The sequence below is a fragment of the Syzygium oleosum genome, unplaced genomic scaffold, assembly GCF_021117445.2.
Source record: "Syzygium oleosum isolate NSW1041296 unplaced genomic scaffold, Sole_v2.1 Sole_v2.10, whole genome shotgun sequence".
NCBI classification, from domain to species: domain Eukaryota; kingdom Viridiplantae; phylum Streptophyta; class Magnoliopsida; order Myrtales; family Myrtaceae; genus Syzygium; species Syzygium oleosum.
This window is the reverse complement of record NW_026607494.1, coordinates 5,705,621-5,728,991: the sequence shown is the minus strand read 5'-3', so window position 1 is coordinate 5,728,991 and position 23,371 is coordinate 5,705,621. Positions and strand designations below refer to the sequence as shown.

General features: G+C 41.3%; 2 protein-coding genes across 2 annotated transcripts; both read right to left on the bottom strand.

The window, feature by feature from the left end:
• Window positions 1-346: 346 nt before the first annotated feature.
• On the bottom strand, window positions 347-3,323 carry LOC115692430 (wall-associated receptor kinase-like 1). Its single transcript, XM_056315499.1, has 3 exons — window positions 2,388-3,323; window positions 2,106-2,219; window positions 347-1,477 (listed from the first exon to the last, which is right to left on the bottom strand). The coding sequence occupies exons 1-3, from the start codon at window positions 3,265-3,267 to the stop codon at window positions 414-416; spliced, it is 2,058 nt and encodes a 685-aa protein (XP_056171474.1). The 5' UTR covers window positions 3,268-3,323; the 3' UTR covers window positions 347-413.
• Window positions 3,324-17,080: 13,757 nt separating this feature from the next.
• Window positions 17,081-20,740, bottom strand: LOC115666482 (wall-associated receptor kinase-like 1). Its single transcript, XM_056315498.1, has 3 exons — window positions 19,624-20,740; window positions 19,145-19,246; window positions 17,081-18,606 (listed from the first exon to the last, which is right to left on the bottom strand). Exons 1-3 carry the CDS (start codon window positions 20,507-20,509, stop codon window positions 17,414-17,416), a joined length of 2,181 nt encoding a protein of 726 aa, XP_056171473.1. The 5' UTR covers window positions 20,510-20,740; the 3' UTR covers window positions 17,081-17,413.
• Between the last annotated feature and the right edge of the window lie 2,631 nt (window positions 20,741-23,371).

Below are 23,371 nucleotides of genomic sequence, written 5' to 3'. Positions count from 1 at the left end.
TCGACATCGTTGAAGCTCAAGTTCTAAAGCAACGTGAAAAGGAAGAGACGATGCCTGTTGTTAAACTCGCAAAAAGATGATTAGATTTGAAGGGAATGAAGCGACCTAGAAAGAAGTGGCAATCGAGTTAGAGGGCTAAGGAAGCTGCAGCATCCTTCTTCCTATTCAACAAAATAAAAAGTAGTGAGGCGATTAGACATTGTGAAAACGTCTGCTTAACTGTTACCATGTCGGATGCTGATTCTGTCCATTGACATTGACACAACAAAATCCTGATGTTCTTCTTAAAGAGTGCGACATACGAAATTAAAATACAGATAGAACTAACTTACAATGATTCACTAAATATGAGCGGTTGCAAGTTCGACAGTGTGGACACCTCAGATTTCGAATGTGTACTAGTCTCACACCTCTTATATATGTCCATGCTTGATGGCAGGATTTTCCAGCATTCTAATTCGTTCGAGTTCAATTGCCACTTCTTTCATTGTAGGTCGCATCTTCCCATGTAACTTCAGGCACCTTCTCGCAAGGTTCGCAAAGGCGACGATCCCTTCTTTCTTACCTTGCTTCAAAACTTGAGTGTCCACGATGTCGAACATGCGGTTCTCGTCCATCGAGAGGAGAAAGTATCTCGCAAGGTTTCTCTCCTTGTCGTCTCCAAGAAATGCGATTGGCTCTTGCCCTGTCAAGAGTTCAACGAGGACCACACCGAAGCTGTACACATCGCTCTTGTCTGTGAACTGACCCAATTGAAAATACTCGGGATCCAAGTACCCAAATGTCCCTTGGACTCTTGTAGTCACGTGAGTTTGATCGAACAAAACCGGCTTGGAAGTGCCAAAGTCAGCCACTTTTGCATGGTACTTGTCATCCAAGAGAATATTAGTAGACTTGATGTCCCGATGATAGATCGGGATTGATGCCGAAGAATGTAGATAGGACAAGGCTCCTGCCACTTCAGTAGCAATTCGAAGGCGCATGTCCCACGATACTAGGTTGTCATGTAAATACTGGAAAAGAGTCCCATTTGATATGAATTCGTACACCAAAAGTGGCGACTCTGTTTCCAAGCAACACCCCAGTAGCTTAACGACGTTCCTATGGTTGATGTGCGAGAGAATGGCAATCTCGTTGATGAACTGTTCGACATTTCCCATATTGATTGCCTCCGACTTCTTAATGGCAACGATTCCTCCATCTGAGAGCATCCCCTTGTAGACGATTCCTTGTGCGCCATGGCCAAGTATTCTGTTCTCGTTAAAATTGTCGGTGGCCTTCTCCAAATCCTTTGAATTGAAAAATTTGCTCTTGTCAACATTGTTCTCGGACGAACACAGTTGTTGCTGCAACAAGAGACCCCCATTCTGTTTGAAGTACCTTTCTTTGAGCTTGATTTCTTTCCTTTTCTTCATGAAATTGTGCGACAGCCATAACAAATGAATCAAGGGTAGTGCCACTAGGCCTGCTCCAATACCTGGTTTATCACACTGGTATGAGCATAACCGAAAGCAAGCATCAAGCATTTGCCTCTGATTTGAAGAGCAGAAAATGCTAATCTGATACTGAAGAGATTTACCTTAGACCTCTCTTGAATATCCATCCATTTCATCAAACAGAACGCTAATGTGATTGGTGCAAAATTAGTCTCCTAATGAAAAACTATGCATATAACAGAACAGCCATCTAGTCAGACGAGCAGCAGCCAGAAAATATAACAGAGTTATTGGTTGATCGAAATTATGCTGTTCATGCCCCAGGGGCATCAAGGGTAAAAAGGAAAAAACCTGGCACTAGGTTTGACATATTGTATGTGTCGATGAGTCGATCAAGTTGAAAAGAATGAACTAATTAGACTACAATTGTGCTAAAAAATATGTACCCAAATCAAACAGCAAAATTGGATTCCGAAGAGCTCTATAGGAATGCCTAACAGCCGATCCACTGTAAATACATTATGCTATATGCTTTTTCTAATTTGTGGATTTTATCACTTATAGGTTAAATCTTGCGTTTAAAGGGTGAGATATTCCGGAATATCTGGGTGCACAAAAGATCAACAGTCCTTGTTCATAACCCATGACACAATGTAGAAATTTGCTTACCCAATAGGATAAACTTGATTGCATGGCTTTCTTCTACACAATCATAGTGACCTGGTCGATTCACACACTTTCTGCCAGGGCACTGATTGTTCAGATCTTGGCATTCATCAATATCTGAACAAAAGATGACAATCAAAATTAGTAGAGCTTTGTCTCTTGATTGGGTGTTTAGGATTGCATGAAAAGCCACTTCAGCCACCAAAGAGCTACTTCTTCTTATCAGTACAGTGTTTCGACGTTATGCTTTTAATGATTGGATTAATAAAATGTTACTGGTTTTACCTTCGCATCCATGTTTAATATAGGGGTTACCGGTGAAGCCCATGTTGCAAGAACACTGCAAAAATGGCATCTCCATCCGATATGCTAAATTGAAGCTGACCGTACTGCACTTATAGAAATTGCTGGAGATGAAGCTTTGTTCGTTAATCTCTAACCCAGGTCCTGAGGATTTAGCTATCCCCCATTCTAGCACTGCTGCAAAACGCCCGCTTGCCCTCAACTCATTGAAGTCCATTGTCGAAGGTATGAACTGCGACCTATCTCCAAAGAAGGCATAACTGCATCCTTTGTCTCCTGCTTTTTTTTTGTCAACCAGGAAAGTGATGGTGAAATCTTGAAAATTTGAGGTAATTGTGGTTTGGCAGCATCCATCGCTGCCCGAACAAGTCTTCCTAACAACGTTGTCATTTGCTTCACAACTGGACTCGCATCCGGTGATAGCAGAATTCGTGTCCTCTATCAGAGCAAACGTGTTGCAACCAACAGCGGCGAAGACGTTCCTCGACTGGGAGAAGACGAACTGGCTTCCTTTCAAGCTCACAGGTGTGACGCTTCCATTGCCCCTGCAGCTCATACTCGGCGAGTAGATTATAGGAAGAATGACGTTGATCATGCCGTTTGTTCCACCATAGTAATCCGGTAGCGAAATGTTGAGCACCCTCAAGTTGGGCTTTTTCAGTATTGGGACGGTGCCATTGCTGCTTTCCTGGCAGACGATCTCGTACCACTCGTCGAGGAAACACCCGGTCCCAATCCCGAAGGGGAAGGGAATGGCGACCCCACCACATGTTTGGGTGCAATTACCCATCACCAGAGGAGCAGCTAGTGATGCTTGTTTATGAAGCAAAAGAGATCCTAGAAGCAGAAGAATCTGAAACATACTTGTTTCTACCTCTTTTGTCAGGAGATCGTGGACCTGATCGAGGAGTGAACAGGAGGCGCAGTTACTTATACTCCTTTCTCTTCTGTTGTCGTCAACCCTAGCATATCCTAGGATGCTTCTCATAGCAAAATTGTCAAAGCTTCAGATCCGTACTGGAGTAATAAGTTCTCCACTGAAGTGGTTGTTTCGATCAAGTTTGCTCTGATGGCAATCGCGAAATATTGTGTTTCTGTCTCAGCTGAGGATATAAGAAAGAGATTAGTCCAAAAAAGAATCTATTAGGAAAGAAACCCTAATAATCACTTTCCTATTTGAATTAGAATTTATCTTGAAGGATTATTAACATGACATGTATAAAGAGACGACTCTTTGGTATTTGTAGAAGTCTCTGTTTGTTGGTCAATAAAAGCGCAAATCTTTATTTTATTTTTTTTGGAAATAAAGAGGTAGATACCGAAAATTATATGATTACTTTCCTAATAAAAATATGATCCCTATGCATTAATGACATGCTAAAGAAACACTCATGAATGGCCGTAGATGACGTGATGATATTTCATTTTGATCGGGTAAGGATTCCAGCTGTTTATTTGTTTGATCGGAGTAATTTTTGGAATTGTGGCTCACATTTGAAATTATGTCAAAGTTGAGTTGTGAAATCTGATTTAAAAGTTGTTGAGCTAAGAAATTATGGCAGAATGAGTAACTTTTCTACTACTAATATGTTGGTAAAGTAATTACCGTCACTCTACACCATCAATGTGATGTTTATTATTATGAATTTAATCTTCACGCATCGTACTCCATGCAATCACGGCTGCAAAAAATCACCCTAAATATTACTATTGAACATAGAAAATTTCGGATGTAAAAATACCGTTCCACGGTGGAACCAGACCAAACCGAGAACCAGTCAAACAAAAACTCTAATTCTTTTTAATTCTTTGCAGCTCATTTCTCTACCTTTCTCTCTTTTTCAATGTCCTCTCCAGCCTTACTAGCTCACGACTCTCTCTCTCGCTCGCTCACAACTCTCCCATACGTTGCTCTCTGTGTCATTCGCCACTCCAGTGCAGTCAACACTCGATAGCTCAATACCAGGCTTGGATCCATTTGCAGGTTTTGTCTCGGACAAAAATCATCGAGAGGTAAAATCTCTTCAACTTCCTGCAGCTGTTGCCTCTTTATCAAATCTCTTGAACTTTTATGTCTTGGGAAAATGAACAGCGACATCGGAGGTTGTTGTTTTACGCACTTTAGTCACAATCCTCTCTCAAGACACGGGAAATTAACCTGAAGTAGTTAAATTCATAAAACATGCTGATGATCGAGCATCAGAAATGGGGTTGATTAACTGAAATAGTTTGTCTTAACTTCATGGAATTAACACATACTAAGAAGAACAAAAAAAAAATGTGTAATGTGTTGAAATTCTGAAACTAGCATCTAATTTCTATAGTCTCTTAGCCGACATGCAAGGGGAAGAACACGGCGTCATGCTCTGAAATCGTTGATTTGTGCCATGATTGTGATATCCTGAAAATTCGACCAAATTTGGTGATTTATGAAATTGTGATTTCATCGACGCTCTATTAGTTAATTCTCGCTCTGGTCTGATCACCCAGGGAATACCAACCAAAGAGGAAAGGCTATCGAAGAATTTATTTCTAGCAGCCGCCCGTTAGTTCGAGATAACTATAGTTGCGATCGATCGATTTCAATCACGAATTATGATCCGATTTTGCGTGTCGAATGCTCAAGGATATCACACCTGAACTATAGGACGTCGCCTCATAATTTTTTTACGAATTGGCCATCGAAAATTATTTGCTAACTTGCCCTTCTAGAAACCTCTTTGTTAGATTAAATTTTGGCCGTTGGATGGAACTTGGAAAGCAAGGCTTGATCTTGGCCGTTGGATTAAACTTGGAGAGCAAGGCTTGATCTTAGCCCTTGATCTTTGCTTGGGCATCAAGAACAAATCTCAACCATTGATCTTGATTTAAATTTAAACCCACTTCCTCTCTCTCTCCTCACTTTCTCTCTTATTCTCTCTCTCTCCCTCTCTCTCTCGGCCGAATCACCCCACCACCGCCGTGCACCCACCAGCCCCTCACGCCACCATCCTTGAGCCCCGTAGATCGCCGTGTGCTGCTCACCGCCGTCTGCCGCTTGCCGTGTCAAGCCGAGGCCGCCACAGACAACTCGTGTCGTTGCCATCGTCCTCGCATTGTCGTCGTTTTTAGATGAGTAAGTTAACATCTAATCCCTTGTTTATGATGTTTAACTTGCATTGGGTAGTTTAGCTAGTTAATGTTTTAGTGCGTTTGAACTTCTAGAATGAGCATTGGCGAGTCTTGATTGTTAGATTAAGTTGAAATAGATGTTGGATGTTGATTTGAACTCTTGGTGTGGTATTTTCATGGCTGAGAAGTGGTGGACCTCAAAGTTGAAGGCGTTTCTGGAAGTTTTTATCTTGATTTCAGAACTGATTTTACTGTACGTCCCTGGTTTTCCATTTTTATACGGAATTTTGTGGTTGGAATCTTGAAAAGTGTTCTTCATAAAAGTTGTTCACTAGATCTTGATCTAGTACATACTTAAATTTCAGATTTTTCTGAGCTCAAATGGGTTACACGAAGGTCCAATTTCTTACCGAATCAGAATTGTTTTATACTGTGGATTCCGTGACCTTCGTGCCTATTCGAATTTTTATAAAAATTTCCAGTTCGATTTCGACCATGCTTCCTTCACAAGATTGGTAAAAGAAATCCATGTCTACAACGTGTAAAAATTTCAAAGTGTTTTGAAATGATTTGGCTTGTAAAACGAGTATTTCTTGTGGTTCAGTTCCCCTGTTCCGGCGGACCAGTTCTGGGTTGTTTCCGAGCCATCAAAAGTGATCTTTGTATAAGGATTTTGGGATTGTGTTCTTCATAGAAAATATTTTTGAAGGTCTTGTTTATAACATATTCGAATTTTATAATTTTTGGAGACCATTTGCTATGCTTTTGAAGTTGATTTCCCAAATCATGCAAATCCTTCCAGTCTTACTAGAATTCCATAATCTGCCGGTCTTTACTTGAAATCTTTGGCTTTCGATTTCCGGCCTAATAGAGACAGTAACCGCAATTACCTAACTTTCCAATAATGTTTATTTGGCTGTGATTTGATGTTGAATGCTTTTGTAAATTCATGTTTTAAAAAGAGGTTCACAAAGTCGACTGACCGTTTGCATGTGTGACCACTTGTTATTGTTGTGTGGCATTGATGTGAGCACGATTCATGGATGTATTGGCTAAATGAAAAGATAAGAATTGGCCTGAATGCTTGTGTGCTCGTGTGGTCACACGTTGGAACCGTCTTGCTATAGATCGCTTGACAATGCCTGATTTATCGGATGCCTGGAGATTATCTGGATTGCCGATAGTCCGGATGCCTTGTCGCGGCCCAAGGCCGGACTCGATGCTCCTTATGGGATACCATCTTACTATAGATCGTTTGATGTTGCCGTATTGGAATGTCATCTTACTGTAGATCGTTTGACGTAGCCGTGTCCGATGGGGCGGGACGGAGCCCGGTTATGCCGGAAGACTGTCATCTTGCTGCAGATCGCTTGATGTGTAGTGGCCCTGAGGGGGCGTAATAACTGGAATACGTGTGATGCATAGTGCCTGATTATGTGATAGAAACTGCTAGGCATGGTATGGGACGTGCCTAAGTGGATTCTGTCTTATAATCGAGACACGCGCGCCTGTGATGCATTGATGCATGGGAAATCTATTTAAATGCTTCGAGTATGTGACATGTTCATTTCATCAACGAGTGTACCAAGGCGAGGTAAGGATGCCTGTGGTTGTTTAATAATGTTGCTGTTGATGCTGTATTGCCTGGTTAGGGACCCCCGAGGTGAGTTGGCCTTCTAAACGGGGCTTAGGCGTTAACTTATTGAGATTTTTATCTCATTTGTGGTTGTTAAACATTTTTTTTCAGGCCCTTAGCATGTTGATGCACCCAGTATGGTTCGGGGTGTCTGGAAGCTGACTTTTGGTGAAGTAGATTGACCCCAGCCTGACATCTTTTTGTAGACTTTTTGGAAATGCCTGAAGTGGGCTTGTAAAAATGTTCCCAGGGGTTAATCAAGTAAATGTTAAAATAGTCTTTTGATTTCGATGTTGTAAACCGTTTTCCTATCTATCCTTGTTTATTGTTATTGTTTGGGTGAATCTTTGTTTAGCTTCCGCATGCGTAATCAAAAGATAAAATGTTGGGTCGGCGACGCATCCTGGGACGTCGCATCATAATGACCATTGCAGGATGTTGCGCGCTCACGGGGTTCAGGGCGTGACAATTAATGATAGCTTTAGAGAACGAAAAGAAATCCTCTGTCCTCGAGAATGAAGTGAAGCAAGCTTCGGAATTACTAGAAAGAGCATGAAAGGCGGGATCGCACATACATATATATATTCGGAATGGCATGGCATTCTGTGATTATTCCTTTCCCCACTGGGAACCAATGGATGACTTGCTAATAGGGGCCCCTGTGGTCTTCAAGATGAACTGAGAACTTTTATTAGAACAAGCCATTGACTTTCCTCAGCCCACATGCTTCAGCCATTGTTCCTTAGCTACTAGCTATTGCGCTGAAGATGACTTTCCTCAGCCCACAAGCTTCCTGGTGGGGAGCCACCCCCTGAGCATGGCTGAGTCCATGGTCTCATGCACACCTATTGTCCACCATAACACAAGTTCTCGTCATGTCACGTTCGAGCCTCTAACAAATTTGTGCCATGGGCATTGCTACCTTGTGTGGAGAGAATTATGAATTGTTTACACCCCGGTTGGGCTATGTTGACAAGCTTTTCTCTGGGGTCTCGAATGGTCCAAAACACTTTCACCACAAACATTGTTCGCTTCGCTGCGGTACTCCTATGATAATGTCCATAGACAGTAAGCATCGGTCGCCTGGCTAATCAATTCTTTTGTTCTCATGATCATTGTTCCGAACTTCTGAGTTAACACAAACACTTCCATCACTATATACACTAAGAGGTCATGAATTGGAAATGGAGAAACATCTTGAGGATGGCCTCGTCTGAAAAATCCACATAGAAAAAAAATATCTCAGCAAAGGTTTAGTACGTTTAACGAAAATTAGGAATGGAGCAGCGTGCCATTTGCGTAATGTCCAGGCATTTTATCGGATGAAGCAATCCTTTCTCAATTCATGAGGTTTCGATCAACGATTCGTATTTCAACTCTAGATTTCGATTAAGGATTCTGCCTGTTGGCTGGGCCACGCTTTACCAATTCCTTTTCTTTGTCGTTTCTACCCCAGGCTTGTGGATGTGGTCTTAAGTAAGAAGGTTCGTGGTTTCCGAGAAGTAAACTACGAGTTGTGATTATTAAAATAAAGGACTCAGAGAGAAAAAAGCAAGCCCTGAAACTATAGTAAAAAGGGAAGCCAATATTTGTCATGATCCCTCCTTCTCACTTTTAGTTTTAGAGGCGATTATTAAATAAACATAGAATCTAAACATTGAGATGAAGAAAGGAAAAATATAACAAAGTAATAATAATAATCACAGTTGTAGATGTTTTTCTCTGACAGATTTAATGCACATGTGAAAATATAATCAACTGAATAGAAAAGTTCTTACTTGAATAATCCGGTACATGCGAAGCTTTTCGTAGTATTAACCCTTTTTTTTTGTCGAATAAAACAACTTCATAGTTTAACTCCACCATTTTGTGCTGAATTTATAATTCAATATCTAGAACACCAAACTAATTAAAGATCCTTAAAAATTTGCATCGATAAACAACACGACTTGCGTTCCTCTCAAGTGCAAATTGATCAAACATTGGCGGGACCACTTTCTCCGGCCGAAGCCAGGACCTACACCTATGGAGAAAGGGGATATGGGGTGAGTCCCACCATATTGTTATTTAAGTGGAAGAAGGAGAAGAACTTGCATGTACTGTACGAATAATTATATTCCAGCTCTGTTACTTCCTAGTATCTCCGAGGATGCTTCCTTGAGGATAGCAATATCAAAGCTTGATAGGTGTAGCGCACCAATTTAAGCAGCCAAGCGTGACTTTTTCGATTGTTGACATAATTTTGTCATGATCTGTCACGCCCCGAACCCCGCGAGCGCGCAACATCCTGCAATGGTCATTATGATGCGACGTCCCAGGACGCGTCGCCGACCCAACATTTTATCTTTTGGTTACGCATGCGGAAGCTAAACAAAGATTCACCTGGACAATAACATAAACAAGGATAGATAGGAAAACGGTTTACAACATCGAAATCAAAACATCATTTTAACATTTACTTGATTAACCCCTGGGAACATTTTTACAAGCCCACTTCAGGCATTTCCAAAAATAGTCTACAAAAAGATGTCAGGCTGGGGGTCAATCTACTTCACCAAAAGTCAGCTTCCAGGCACCCCGAACCATACTGGGTGCATCAACATGCTAAGGGCCTGAAAAATGTTTAACAACCACAAATGAGATAAAAATCTCAATAAGTTAACGCCTAAGCCCCGTTTAGAAGGTCAACTCACCTTGGGGGTCCCTAACCAGGCAATACAGCATCAACAGCACATCATTAAACAATCACAGGCATCCTTACCTCGCCTTGGGACACTCGTTGATGAAATGCATATGTCGCAAACTCGAAGCATCTAAATCAATTACTCATGCATCAATGCATTACAAGCGTGCGTGTCCCGATTATAAGATAGAATCCACTTGGGCACGTCCCATACCATGCCTAACAGTTTCTACCATATAATCAGGCACTATGTATCACACGTATTCCAGTTATTACGCCCCCTCGGGCCACTACACATCAAGCGATACGCAGCAAGATGGTAGTCTTCCGGTAAAAACCGGGCTCCGTCCCTCCCCGTCGGGCACGGCTACGTCAAACGATACACAGGATGACGGCATTCCAATACGGCAACATCAAACGATACACAATAAGATGGTATCCCGTAAGGAGCATCGAGTCCGGCCTCGGGCCGCGACAAGGCATCCGGGGTATCGGCACTCCAGATAATCCCCAGGCATCCGATAAATCGGGCATCGTCAAGCGATACACAGCAAGACGGCTCCAACGTGTGACCACACGAGCACACAAGCATTCCGGCCAATTATTATCTTCTCAATTAGCCCATGCGTCCGTGAATAGTGCTCACATTAATGCCATACAATAATATCACATGGTCACACATGCAACAGTCAATCGATTTTGTGAACCTCATTTTAAAACATGAATTCAACATCGGATCATAGCCAAATAAACATTATTGAAAAGCTAGGTAATTGCGGTTATTGCCTCTTTTAGGCCGGAAATCGAAAGCCAAAGATTTCAAGTAAAAACCAGCAGATTATGGAATTCTAGTAAAACTGGACAGATTTGCATGATTTGGGAAATCAACTTCAAAAGCATAGCAAATGGTTTCCAAAAATTATAAAATTCGAATATGTTATAAACAAGACCTTCAAAAATATTTTCCATGAAGAACACAATCCCAAAATCCTTATACAAAGATCACTTTTGATGGCTCGAAAACAACCCAGAACTGGTCCGCCGGAACAGGGGAACTGAACCAAAAGAAATACTCGTTTTACAAATCAAATCCTTTCAAAACACTTTGAAATTTGTACAAGTTGTAGACATGGATTTATTTCACAAATATTGTGAAGAAAGTATGGTCGAAATCGAACTGGAAATTTTTATAAAAATCCGAATAGGCACGAAGGTCACGGAATCCACAGTATAAAACAATTCTGATTCGGTAAGAATTTGGACCTTCGTGTAACCCATTTGAGCTCAGAAAAATCTGAAATTTAAGTATGTTATAGATCAAGATCTTGTAAACAACTTTTGTGAAGAACACTTTTCAAGATTCTAACCACAAAATACTTTATAAAAATGGAAAACCGGGGACATACAGTAAAATCAGTTCTGAAATCAAGATAAAAACTCCAAGAAACACCTTCAACTTTGAGATCCACCACTTCTCAGCCATGAAAATACCACACCAAGAGTTCAAATCAACATTCAACATCTATTTCAACTTAGTCTAGCAATCAAGACTCGCCAATGCTCATTCTAGAAGTTCAAACACACTAAAACATTAACTAGCTAAACTACCCAATGCAAGTTAAACATCCTAAACAAGGGATTAGATGCTAACTTACTCGTCTAAAAACGACGACAACGCGAGGACGACGGCAACGACACGAGTTGCCCGTGGCGGCCTCGGCTTGACACGGCAAGCGGCAAATGGCGGTGAACGGCACACGGCGATCTACGGGGCTCAAGGATGGTGGCGTGAGGGGCTGGTGGGTGCACGGCGGTGGTGAGGTGATTCAGCCGTGAGAGAGGGAGAGAGAGAATAAGAGAGAAAGTGAGGAGAGAGATCAATGGTTGAGATTAGTCCTTGATGCCCAAGCAAAGATCAAGGGCTAGGATGTGTTCTTGATGCCCAAGTTTAATCCAACGGCCAAGATCAAGCCTTGCTCTCCAAGTTCCATCCAACGGCCAAAATTTAATCTAACAAACAGGTTTCTAGAAGGGCAAGTTAGCAAATAATTTTCGATGGCCAATTCGTAAAAATTATGAGGCGACGTCCTATAGTTCGGGTGTGATATCCTTGAGCACTCGACACGCGAAATCGGATCATAATTCGTGGCTGAAATCGATCAATCACAACTATAATTTATCTCGAACTAACGGGCGGCCGCTAGAAATAAATTTTTCGATAGCCTTTCCCCTTTGGTTAGTATTCCCTAGGTGATCAGGCCAGAGCGAGAATTAACTAATAGAGCGTCGATGAAATCACCATTTCATAAATCACCAAATTTGGTCGAATTTTCAAGATATCACATGATCTTTCTCATAAAAAAGACTTGGAGTGTCACCAAGATGAATGACTTTTGTCACGCCCCGAACCCCATCGAGCACGCAACACACTTCTCTAGTCGATTAATGCGATGTCCCAGGGTATCGCCGACCCAATTAAACTTATCAGAGATTTAAAAACGATCAGCGAAAGCCACTAATACCCGACAAATAAAAACTGGGGTAAACAAAGGAGAAGATACATATTCATTTTTCTTCCAAACTTATACAATATTCACAATTTACAAAACCACCATACATATGCACCAGCACACCGAACTTATAACTATTAACCATCGACATCAAAAGGATCGATAGCCTGGATATCCTAACTTTCAAAAATGGTACACCTCAAAAGACCTACTCCCAACCCCTACTCTAGCCCCTACGTCCTCGAGATGGCGTCCAGTCCGAATCCGACTCCTTAGAACTCGAGTCTGAATCCTCCTGAGCCTCCTGCTTGTCTGTCGGGTACTCTACCACGTTATTGTCGGTGTGCAACGGTATTGTAAAACGCTGCGGCAGCGGCGGAAGGTTCATCGCTCAGGTCGGGATTCTGAAATTGTTGGTTGAAACAACCATAAGATCACATCTCAATAAGCACACACCCTAAATCCCACCTAGGCTATCACGTACCTCCAGACAATCACAAAACGCAACCACACACACAATCATCACATAGCAGGCACATCAATTGTGCTTACCTGGCCTATCCTGCTTGCATCCTGGACGTTAGTCATAATCACACCATATGCAATCACACGCATGTTCAATTCACATTTCACGTATTCCCGCTTGCCTCATCATATTCCTTTCCGTACCACTCGCCAGTGACCCGCGTTACAGTACACACCTCAGGCCATATATCTCGCCCGCGTTACAGTACACGCCTCAGGCTCAACATCTACCACCTACTGCGCAACCCGCGTTGAAGTACACGCCTTAGGTCGGCAGTCTTCCGGTAATACCGGGCATCGTCCCGTGTTGAAGTACACGCCTCAGGACGGCACAGTTCCCACGATCGCACATGCCACACCACATTCACTTTCTTGCTCATGCACATGCTCAACAACCACCTGCCACTCAGTTGGCCAATCACACGTGGCCCGTGCACGCAACAATTCACATACATTTTTCATGCTTACCAAGCATTCGACATGGCCTATTTGATAATTAATTCAGTCTGGCCCAAGCGTGCACACAAGCAAGCATATTTCAATCAATCAATTGCACAATCACACACACCCAATTTCACCATCACAATTCAGTCATAGTTCAAACACACATCGAACACAGAAATTGCCATTTTTCTCCAACCAAACGGCGGCAAATCAGTTCCGGCCCTTCACGACATTTTCTCACAACTAATCGCCGGTTCTAAATATCCAATTTTCACCCCGATTGGCACCTCACAGCCAAGACCATAGCATAATTTCGGCATTCCCAAGCTCATTTCCAACCATATTAAACACCACAATCCAGTCACACTACCACACACCAAACCGATACCATTTGTCCTTAAATCGAACCCTAAGCTCAGCAATTCCATCCCACAATGTCCGGCACTCTATTCAGTCTCACTCCAGCCCCGAAACATCTTCATTCATCCTCAAATGAACTCATATAACACACATTCAAGCATCAATTCCAGTCACGAGGGTAGCAACTAATCAACCTTGACACCCCCACTATTCCGCTCATAAAAATGAACATCCAAAGAATCGGGGTAAAATTGGGCAGTTTACACAGTGACTGAAATCCCATCAAAATAAATAGTAAATGAACTCCAAAAATTCTAAATTTTGGATATATAAAAAAAACATCTTGATAAACATTTCTTATAAAAAACACGAAATCCGGTTCAATCTGCAACCATGCCTTTTTGTCCCTCGAAGTCAGGCCAAAATCAATTCGCTCTAACAGACCGTTTTGTCCTCAAAATACATTTCTTTCAATACCCAAATCACCTTGAAAAGCCTTGAAATTTTTATATGTCATAGAAAAGAAAGTCTCCCACAACTTTTGTGAAGGAAGTTTATTGAAAATAGATCTCGAAAATTTTATAAAAATTCGGCAAGATAAGAAGGTCGGGATGAACAGTGTTCCGGGCAGTTTCAATACGGTCTGAAAATGGGTTTTCGTACGACCCAAATGGCCTCAAAAAATTCCAAATTTAAAATATGTTATACTTCAAGATGTTGGAAGCAACTTTCATGGAGAAAATTTCCTCAAATTCAGCCCACACAATTCTCCACAAAAATAACAAACCGGACGGGTACAGTAACCGCGAATCAGAGATTCACCTCAAATTTCAAAGATCTGAGCCTTAGTTAATATCCACCGAAATTCAAACCACAAAACTCATTCCCCTAAGCTCAAATGACCATCCAACAGCCACAAGAATGTCCAAGAACACAATAAAGGATCAAGCTCTCCTCTAATCCATTTACAATCACTTCCATCAACCCCTAAACTACCCTAAACCGCGCCTAAACGAGTCCGTTAATACCCGATATCCTAAATAGGGTTTAGGGGGTGACTTACCCGAACTCTAGGCTAACTCGGCTAGAGTGGAAAGCGGCGGCGATCGGCGGGGACGGCGGCGAGCGGCGGCGCAGCTCGGCGGTGGCACGGACGGCGACGGCCTCCTTGCCGTGAGTCACGGCCAAGGGAGAGGGGAGAGAGAGAGAGCTCACGATGAGGGGGGGGGCTGCCGTGAGGGAGAGAGAGAGAGGAAATGAGGAGAGAGAGAGTGGGTCTTAGTCTTAAATGGTCAAATTTGACCAATTCCGGCAAATTACCATCTTGCCCCTCTCTAATCTTTTTAATCGACGGCCCAGATTCGATCTTATCTTGAGACCGATGGCCGAGATCGAATCTTTCCCAAAAATATCCAAGGGCAATTTGGGAATTTCATAAAATTCCAAGGGCACAATTGTCCAACCAAAAAGTTAGGGCAAAATGACCAAAATGCCCCTCCCTCATAAAACATGCCCTTTATAAATCCCTAAGGGCAAAATGGTCATTTTCCTCATTTCTCATCGAAATCGAATTTTTCTGAAGGATCCGGGACAATCCAAAATCGCACGTACCAACCACAACGTCATCCTAACGTCCCATTGTGACTTCCTAATTTATCGATGTCCAATTTGGGCTCAATTAAATAATTAAATTTTATTAAACACAACTCGAGCGTTTCTCAAACTAACGGGCGGCTTGTTAGGGAAATTCGCGTATTCGACCTGTGACTGATAATAAATCGAGTCACGTGCAAGTTCATTCGGTTCGTGACGACTTCGGTTGTCATTTAAATCGCGAGGAACAATCGCTAGATCCGAGGGGCACGATCGTTTGGCATAGGTTCGGGATCGTTCGTCAATTCATTTCGTGGTCCAGCGGAATCACCCGCGATCCACTGCTATGACAGTGGCAAACTGACCCCTAGCTATCCTTGGATCGGCCTACAGTGGCTCAAAATGTCACATCGACGATTTTATGGTCGAAAATCAATTCACGATCGAATTTCCTCTTAGTCACACGAATTTAAATTCCCAGTTAGCCTTTCCCTATTGGTTAGTATCCCAGGAATGATCAGTTCCGAGCGAGAACTAACTACGAGCACATTCATAAAACCCAGTATTTCATAAATCTCAAATGGACAGATTTTCAAGATGTCACAACTTTTCTGGATCCTTTATCATCGACTTCGTTAAGCACATAAGAATTGAGTTATTTATTCATTTCTATACCGACTTAAATTATTCCTTGCATGCATTAATTCTTTTTTATTTTTCCTAGACCAAAATCATGTGAATTCTTGCTCAGTTACATTAGATTAAATATTTGTTCCGCGTAATTGATACAAAATTTCAAATATCATTGCCAATCTTTTTGTTTAGTATTGATTAGCTCGGTCGCTTACACCTTCTGATTTAAAATGAATATGGTCTTTCCTTGCTGTTCTCTTCTCCGTTTCCTGCTTTGATTGTTCCATTTTCTTCTAATGAGTTGTCTGAGAGTATTTAGTTTCTCTTTAATGCGGCTCCGAATTGTGTTGTGCGATTTCTGCAATTCCCAGATCTGTGATTCCAAATTTCTCTCTCTTTTTTTGTTTTTGTTATCGATGCTTTGTTATTTTTTTTTAAAATTTACGGGTCTATTTTCGGATGTGTGGCACCTCTAAATTAACATGAAAAAAATTCTTAGCTCACCATTTTCCATCCATCAATGTGGACAGAATGGACGGAGAAATTTGATTACATCAATTTGGCAAGTTTTAGGATTTGATTGCTCTTTTTGAAAGTTTCTTGACTCAATTGCACTTTTGTGATAGTTTTAGGACCTTCCGGTACACTTATCTCTATGTTTTATAACATTTGGAAGTCTTGTCTCTCTCCCTTGTGCCGGCCAAGATGTAACATGGTCAGTTTGACTGTTCATTTTAGAAGATTTCCACACGGTTTGGACCACACCAATAACATAGTTAGCATTCAGTCATTGTTAGGCAGAATAGAAGATTAAACGCACGTTGGTTTCTGATAAATGATCTTTCTACTGTTATTTATCTGTTACTAGTTCGAAACTTCAGTCATCACCACAAAGCAATCACACATACAATATAGATGGGGTGGTACTGGGAAGTGTATCGCATGATATAAATGGTCGTATGCTCAAATTTATTTTCTTGGTTGTGCTGAAGTCATTTTAACCATGATGAATAAATGCGACACATGACCATAACTGACTTGAACCCATGATACATCTCATGAAATTCTGCAAGTAACAAGCTAATTGATTAGTGAAGGCTGGTTCAACAAAGATGCTTCTCCGCAGGAATACCTGTGTGACTGATGTAATTTCTGCAATAATTATATTGACAGCAGGTAATTGATGAATCTCACGATCAAGTAAAATCACTGCATCATGCTCGATAAAGATGATTGCAATTTGCAAAGTATTTCCAAATTGGCACATCCACTGAATGATAACGCCTAGCTAACTACAAAGACCTAAATAAATTTGGGATAGTATAGTTTAACATTTGACCGATCCGAACTCCGAGAATATAACTTCATAACCAATGACTAACTAACCGAAGTCCTATTAGTAAAGGAACGAGTTTTCCTCCATTCTTTTTTTTCTCTTTCTTTTGGTCTGAAGACCGATTTCCATGACAAACGGAGCAATATGACTCATAAGGGTAAGAGGCAAAACAGATCTTCACCATGTCTCACTAGGTAAAAGCGGCTGAACATCCGAAAATGTAATGACATCCATGTCAATGTTTGACTTCTTAGATGGAAAAGCAGCATCATAAGATTTAGTTGCTTCGCAGTTCTCCTGATTTTGAAGTATATCCGAAGGATTTCGGAGCTTCCTTATCCCCTCCAACTCCACTGCCACTTCTTTCATTGCTGGTCGGTTCCTCCCATTCAAGTTTAAGCACCTTTTCGCAAGGTTAGCAACTGATGCAATCTCTTCCTTGTTACCTTCTTTCAAAACTTGAGCATCGACAATGTCAAACAAGCGATTTTCCTCCATCGAGATTATGAAATAGGTCGCGAGGCTTCTTCCTTCTTGTTCCCTCAGTGAAGAAATTGGTTTTTGCCCCGTTAAGAGTTCAACAAGTACCACTCCAAAGCTGTACACATCACTTTTGTCTGTGAATTGACTTGATTGGAAATACTCAGGATCTAAATAGCCGAAAGTGCCCCGCACCAATGTGGTTACATGAGTTTGATCAAGGGAAACCGACTTGGAAGTACCGAAATCTGCTACTTTTGCCCGATATTTCTCATCCAAAAGGATATTGGTGGACTTGATGTCTCGATGATAAATGGGAATAGAGGCTGCTGAATGCAAGTAGAATAATGCTCCTGCGATTTCAGTTGCGATTCGTAGCCGTGTGTCCCACGTTACATGAAACTCTTGATTTGGGTCATGCAGATATTGATATAGAGTCCCGTTAGATATGAACTCATATACTAAAAGCGGGACTTCCGTCTCCAAGCAACACCCCAATAACTTAACCACATTCCTATGGTTGATTTGTGAGAGAATGAGGACTTCATTTATGAATTGTTCGACTTTTCCCTCGTCGATCACTTTTGATTTCTTAATCGCAACTATTTTTCCATCTGTTAACATTCCCTTGTAAACAGTACCCTGTCCACCTTGCCCGAGTATCCTGTCATCATTGAAATTATCAGTTGCCTTCTCTAAATCCTTGGAATTGAACAATTTGCTTTTCTCAACATTGCCTTCCGGTGAAGATAGCTCGCTTTTCAACAAAAGGCCGCCATTGCGTTTGAAGTACTTCTCTTTAAGCTTGATTTCTTTTCTCTTCTTGATGTATTTGTACAACCTCCACAAGAAAATACACAAAACTAGTGCCCCAACGCCTGCCCCAACCCCTGAATTGCAAAAATTTAAGGGGTAAAAGTGTTGAAAATGTGCCCTGCTTGTCAAGAATCTATGAAGGCACTTATCATCAAGAATTAAAGTGACTCTGATTGATAGGAGTACATATGGAAGTGATCGACCTGACTCTCCAATCATATGGAATCATCTTAACAACCATGAAAAGTTAATTTGTCTCCAGTAATTTTTCAAACCATTGATGAAAGTGAAAAAGTTCCTTTGTAATAATTCCATTTCAAATATGACGAGAATAAGTAGGAATTTTTATATCTTTCGACAAATAAGAACCGACGACAAAAGAAAAGTTCAAGTGTTTTCTTATCTATCAAATATTAGGATGCATAGAAAGTTTCGCGACCGTTTCGATAGATACTGTCAATTGAAACTAACGTATAATCATCAATAAGCTAATGGGCAATCATGTTAAAACAAACGGTGAGGTAAAACAATACTCGAGAACAAGAAGCGGTCTGAAATTCATACTCGAGAACAAGAAGCGGTCTGAAATTCATAGTTACAAGATCAACTTACCAATAAGAATAGCTGTCTTTCTACCAGCGACGCAGTCATAGCCGCCCTGTTTGTTCACACAAATCCCGGAGCACTTATCTGGACCTTCACATTCATTAATATCTGATGACAGATGATAAAATAAACATATTAGAAGCAAAACCCATCTCCTTGAGTAAAATTAGCGAGACTATTAGGTCCCATTTCCTCAAAAGTTGTTAAATCCCAAGCTAAAATATCATGCTTGTAATGAAAGGACCGTCCTGTTCTCCTTTGTTTCCAGTAAGTTATTATCAATATAATTCAATCGATTTTGTTTGAAAGTGCATTCACTCTGTATAATCTTGGGCAGATAAACAAGAAAAAGAAGGCAGATAAGCATGTGTGTGATCACTAAACAGTGCGAATGCATTCTTTTCAGAGAAAAATCTGGGAATGAACAGGCCACTTCTCTGTCTGGTGCCCTTAAATACACGATGGGATAGCATGAAGTATATTACCTTGGCATCCTCCAATAAGATAGGGGTTCCCACTATAACCCCATCCGCAATAGCACTGCATAAATGGCATTTCACTTGAAAACCCTCCATAGAGGCTGTATCTGCTACATCTGAAGGGATCAAGATAGCCTGAGCCATAGCCTTGCAGGATAAGATCAAGTTTGTAGTTGGTATCGTTTGAAATCCCCCATTCCAACACCACTGGAACCGTGTCATTCAAACGCAAATCATATAGACCTGTATCGCTAGACCTCATGAACCATGATCTATCTGCCAGGAAAGCATACTTGCATCCCTGAGGTCCACCTTCTTCTTTGAAATCCACACTAAAGCCCTGAAGGTTAAAGGGGAGTGTAGTCTGGCAACATTGGTCCCTCCCGACACAAGCACTATACCGGCTAATGTTGGTGTTGGTTCCATCACATTTCGACCTGCAACCGACAACAGCAGATTCTGTACTATTCACTGTTGCCAGGGTGTTGCAACCGACGGACATAAAGACGTTCCATGTCTGGGAGAAGACAAATTGACTTCCTTCTAAGCTCACTGGCACGCCAAGTCCTTCGCCCCCACAGCTTGCATTTGAGTAAATTAATGGAAGACTGACCCTAATCATGCCGTTCATGGATCCACGATAATCGGGGAGTGAAATGTTGAGAACTTGTAAATTGATCTTCTTTAGTATGGGAACCGTGTTGTTTGGCTGGCAGACGATCTCGTACCAGTCATCCAAGAAACACCCGGTTCCTATCCCGAAGGGGAAGGGAATGGTGACGTTCCCACACGTTTCAGTACAGTTAGGCCTTGCAAGTCCAGATGCAGCCCCAGATGCTTGTACCGTGAGGGATACCAGAAGCACAAGAATTCGAAACACCGAGCTGGACATGATTTTCACTGTCTCGTGTGTGCATGGACCTAAACATATGGAGAAAGGGGATATGTATGGGCTGAGTCCCTTAATATTGTTATTTATGTGGAAGAGGGGAAGAATTCTGATGTTCTGTAAGCATAATTTTATTCCAGCTCCGCTACTTCCTAGTATCTCTGACGATGCTTCCTTGAGGATAGAAATATCAAAGCTTGATAGGTAGAGGACACCAATTTAAGCAGCCAAGTGTGACTTTTCCAAATTGTGGGGAGATGATTTTGTCATCATCATTCTCATGAGAAAGACACGGAGAGTTACCAAGCTAGACGAGGTCTCAGGCCCCTTTGTTCTGGACCCTATTAAGCATATTATAATTGAGATATTTATTCCTTTTCTTACTAACTTAAATTGTTTCGTGTACGCGTCAGTTCGTTTTAATTCATCCTAGACCAAAAATGTATGAATTCTTCCTCTTCCGCAATAAATTAAATATTGTTCAGCGTCTGCTTATTGTCACAAAGTTTCACATTTCATTGCCGATCTTTTTGTTTAGTATTGAGTAGCTCGGTCATTTACAGTTCCTGATTAAACATGAATGTGGTCTTTCTGTAAATTCTGAATATTAGTCTTAGTTTAGCACTGTTTAGGTTATTTATTAAATCAATTTCTGAGTTTAACCTCGTTTAGAGGCCTCGAACTTCACCGTGTTTCACGATGAGTGAATGGCTGCATTAGAGTAAATTACAGGAAATTATTGCCAATCATCCCCCATCCATGTTTCCAGAGGAACTGAAATGTTGAGCAATTGTAATTCAATCTTCCTGAGTATAGGATCCGTGTCTCCATAATATAGCCAATCTTTCGGGAACTTCCCAATATTTTCCGGATTTTTTCCAACAAAAAAAAATCTCAAGAAATTAACATGATGAGATTTGAAGATAGTTTCTTTTGTTCCCATTAAAGTGTCTCCTTTCAGAAAGGCTCTAAGTCATTTTCAGATTGGAGGAGTTTGAAGACACGTTTTTCGTTCTAAGACAGCCACATTAGGACAAGGCTTGAAAGGTACTGAGAAATGGGATATTTCGAAAACTTAGCTTTCGGAGTTAGAAAAATCCGAAAGTTCAAGACAACTGAACCGCAGAGGTGATCTTTGACTGGCATTTGAGGCGTTAAGGCCATTGCAGTTGTGGGATTAGCGAAAAGTCCTAAGTAATAATCATGTGATATACATATGCAGAAACGTGAATTTGGCATTGAGAAGTCTCTGTTTCCTTTCTTTTTTTGTGCCGCAAGTAGTTTGGTCATGAAAAGAGCAAATCCAATCTTCAAGTTTGACCGTTTAGATTGGACTTCTTCAAAGGCGTACGTTGCACGTTTCCAAGATAATATTTGGTGGCATATTGTCTAGTTCTTCAAGCCGCACAATGGACTCCAAAAGGGACGCACAGTGATACTCTCTTTGATCGCATAGAGGAAATCTGGCAAGGCTAAATTGTTGGAAACGATGAAAGATATCGATAAATATGACTTGATAAAAAGGGTAAAGAGTGTGATCGTATTAAACTTATCGGTATGAATTAATAGAGTTGGCCGAGGAAAATGATGTTTTATTGTTGGGGGCAAAACTTTAGGCCTTCATGATGTGGAGGACAAGGTATTTCTATCATAGCCCACCTAGATGAGTTTAATAAGCTCGTGATGAATTTGAACAACATTGAAGAGGCCCTAGATAATTAAAAAGTGGGGCATAATTCTTTGTTAGAGTCATGGGAGCACTACACTGGTTTTTATTACAAGGGCAAACTACAATTACCTTGGAAGATGTGAAATTCGTCTTATTTTATAATGAGTGGTAAAATAAGTTGCGAAATGATGGTAAGGAATAGGAAATAGCGCGGAGACCGGTGATTCAAGGTAAAGAATCAACATTGGGGGTCTAGCAATAGCAGAGGTAAAAGCAGGTCGAAATCACACCATATAAACTAAGGCAAGCTTGAAGTGCTATGAGTATCACAAGGAGGCCCATGAGGAGAGATTGCCTGAAGTTGAGGAACAAAGGTGATAGGCAAAATGCCAATGTGGTGAATTTTGCCGAGAAAAACAACAGTGATGTAGAGGTCATCCTGTGTGTGACTACCGGGTCATAAGGAGACGAAGGGATGCTAGATTCAATGTGTTCTTATAATATGATACCTCATAGGAACTAATTTACTACTTATCAGACTGAAGCCAAAGACAAGGTGAACTCGATAAGCATAAGCACGAAAGAAAGACAATCTTTCTGAATTGCACTCATCGGAAGCTCAAGCATCCCTATTTCTTTATCTCTTCTTCTCCAACCTCCGAACATACACCACCACTCCAATCATCACAAGATCTACTCAAAGTGGCTTCGTCCAAACAACAAAATTTGGCCAGAGAACATTCCAATTCGTATGGCAAAAGATTTCATCTCCACCAACTACCGCCTTCAACTCTCGTCACCATTAGACATCATTGGTCGCTGTTTCGACGCAAATAAGCCCTGGCATTGCCGTGGCCATTGATCAAATCAGTTCCAGCTTAAGCTCAGAAAACAGAGCAAGGGCTAGCCCTTGCCCATCCCTATTCTCTGTGCCTCTGTTTCTTTTTATCTTTTTACTTTTGTCTTTCTTTCTTTTCTTAATGGCTATTGGCTGAACATGTTTTTGTTCAGTAGTGAGTGGATTTTGTTGTTTAAGCACTCATCAGGTAATCGAAGACTAATGACTCCTTGCTCTTCTCTTTCTCTGTTTCCTGCTTTGATTACTCCATTTTCTTCTGATGAGTTGTATGAGCGTTTTTAGTTTCTCTTGGTGCGGCTCCGAATTGTGTTGTGTAATTTCTGCAATTCCCAGATCT

Excerpts from the sequence above, each read along its gene's own strand:
- LOC115692430 (XM_056315499.1), bottom strand. The coding sequence starts at position 3,267 with ATGTTTCAGATTCTTCTGCTTCTAGGATCTCTTTTGCTTCATAAACAA. Across the intron at positions 2,220-2,387 it reads TATTAAACATGGATGCGAAG|ATATTGATGAATGCCAAGAT; the intron begins GTAAAACCAGTA and ends TCTTTTGTTCAG. Across the intron at positions 1,478-2,105 it reads AATCAAGTTTATCCTATTGG|GTATTGGAGCAGGCCTAGTG; the intron begins GTAAGCAAATTT and ends GTGATAAACCAG.
- LOC115666482 (XM_056315498.1), bottom strand. The coding sequence starts at position 20,509 with ATGTCCAGCTCGGTGTTTCGAATTCTTGTGCTTCTGGTATCCCTCACG. Across the intron at positions 19,247-19,623 it reads TCTTATTGGAGGATGCCAAG|ATATTAATGAATGTGAAGGT; the intron begins GTAATATACTTC and ends ATCTGTCATCAG. Across the intron at positions 18,607-19,144 it reads AAAGACAGCTATTCTTATTG|GGGTTGGGGCAGGCGTTGGG; the intron begins GTAAGTTGATCT and ends TTTGCAATTCAG.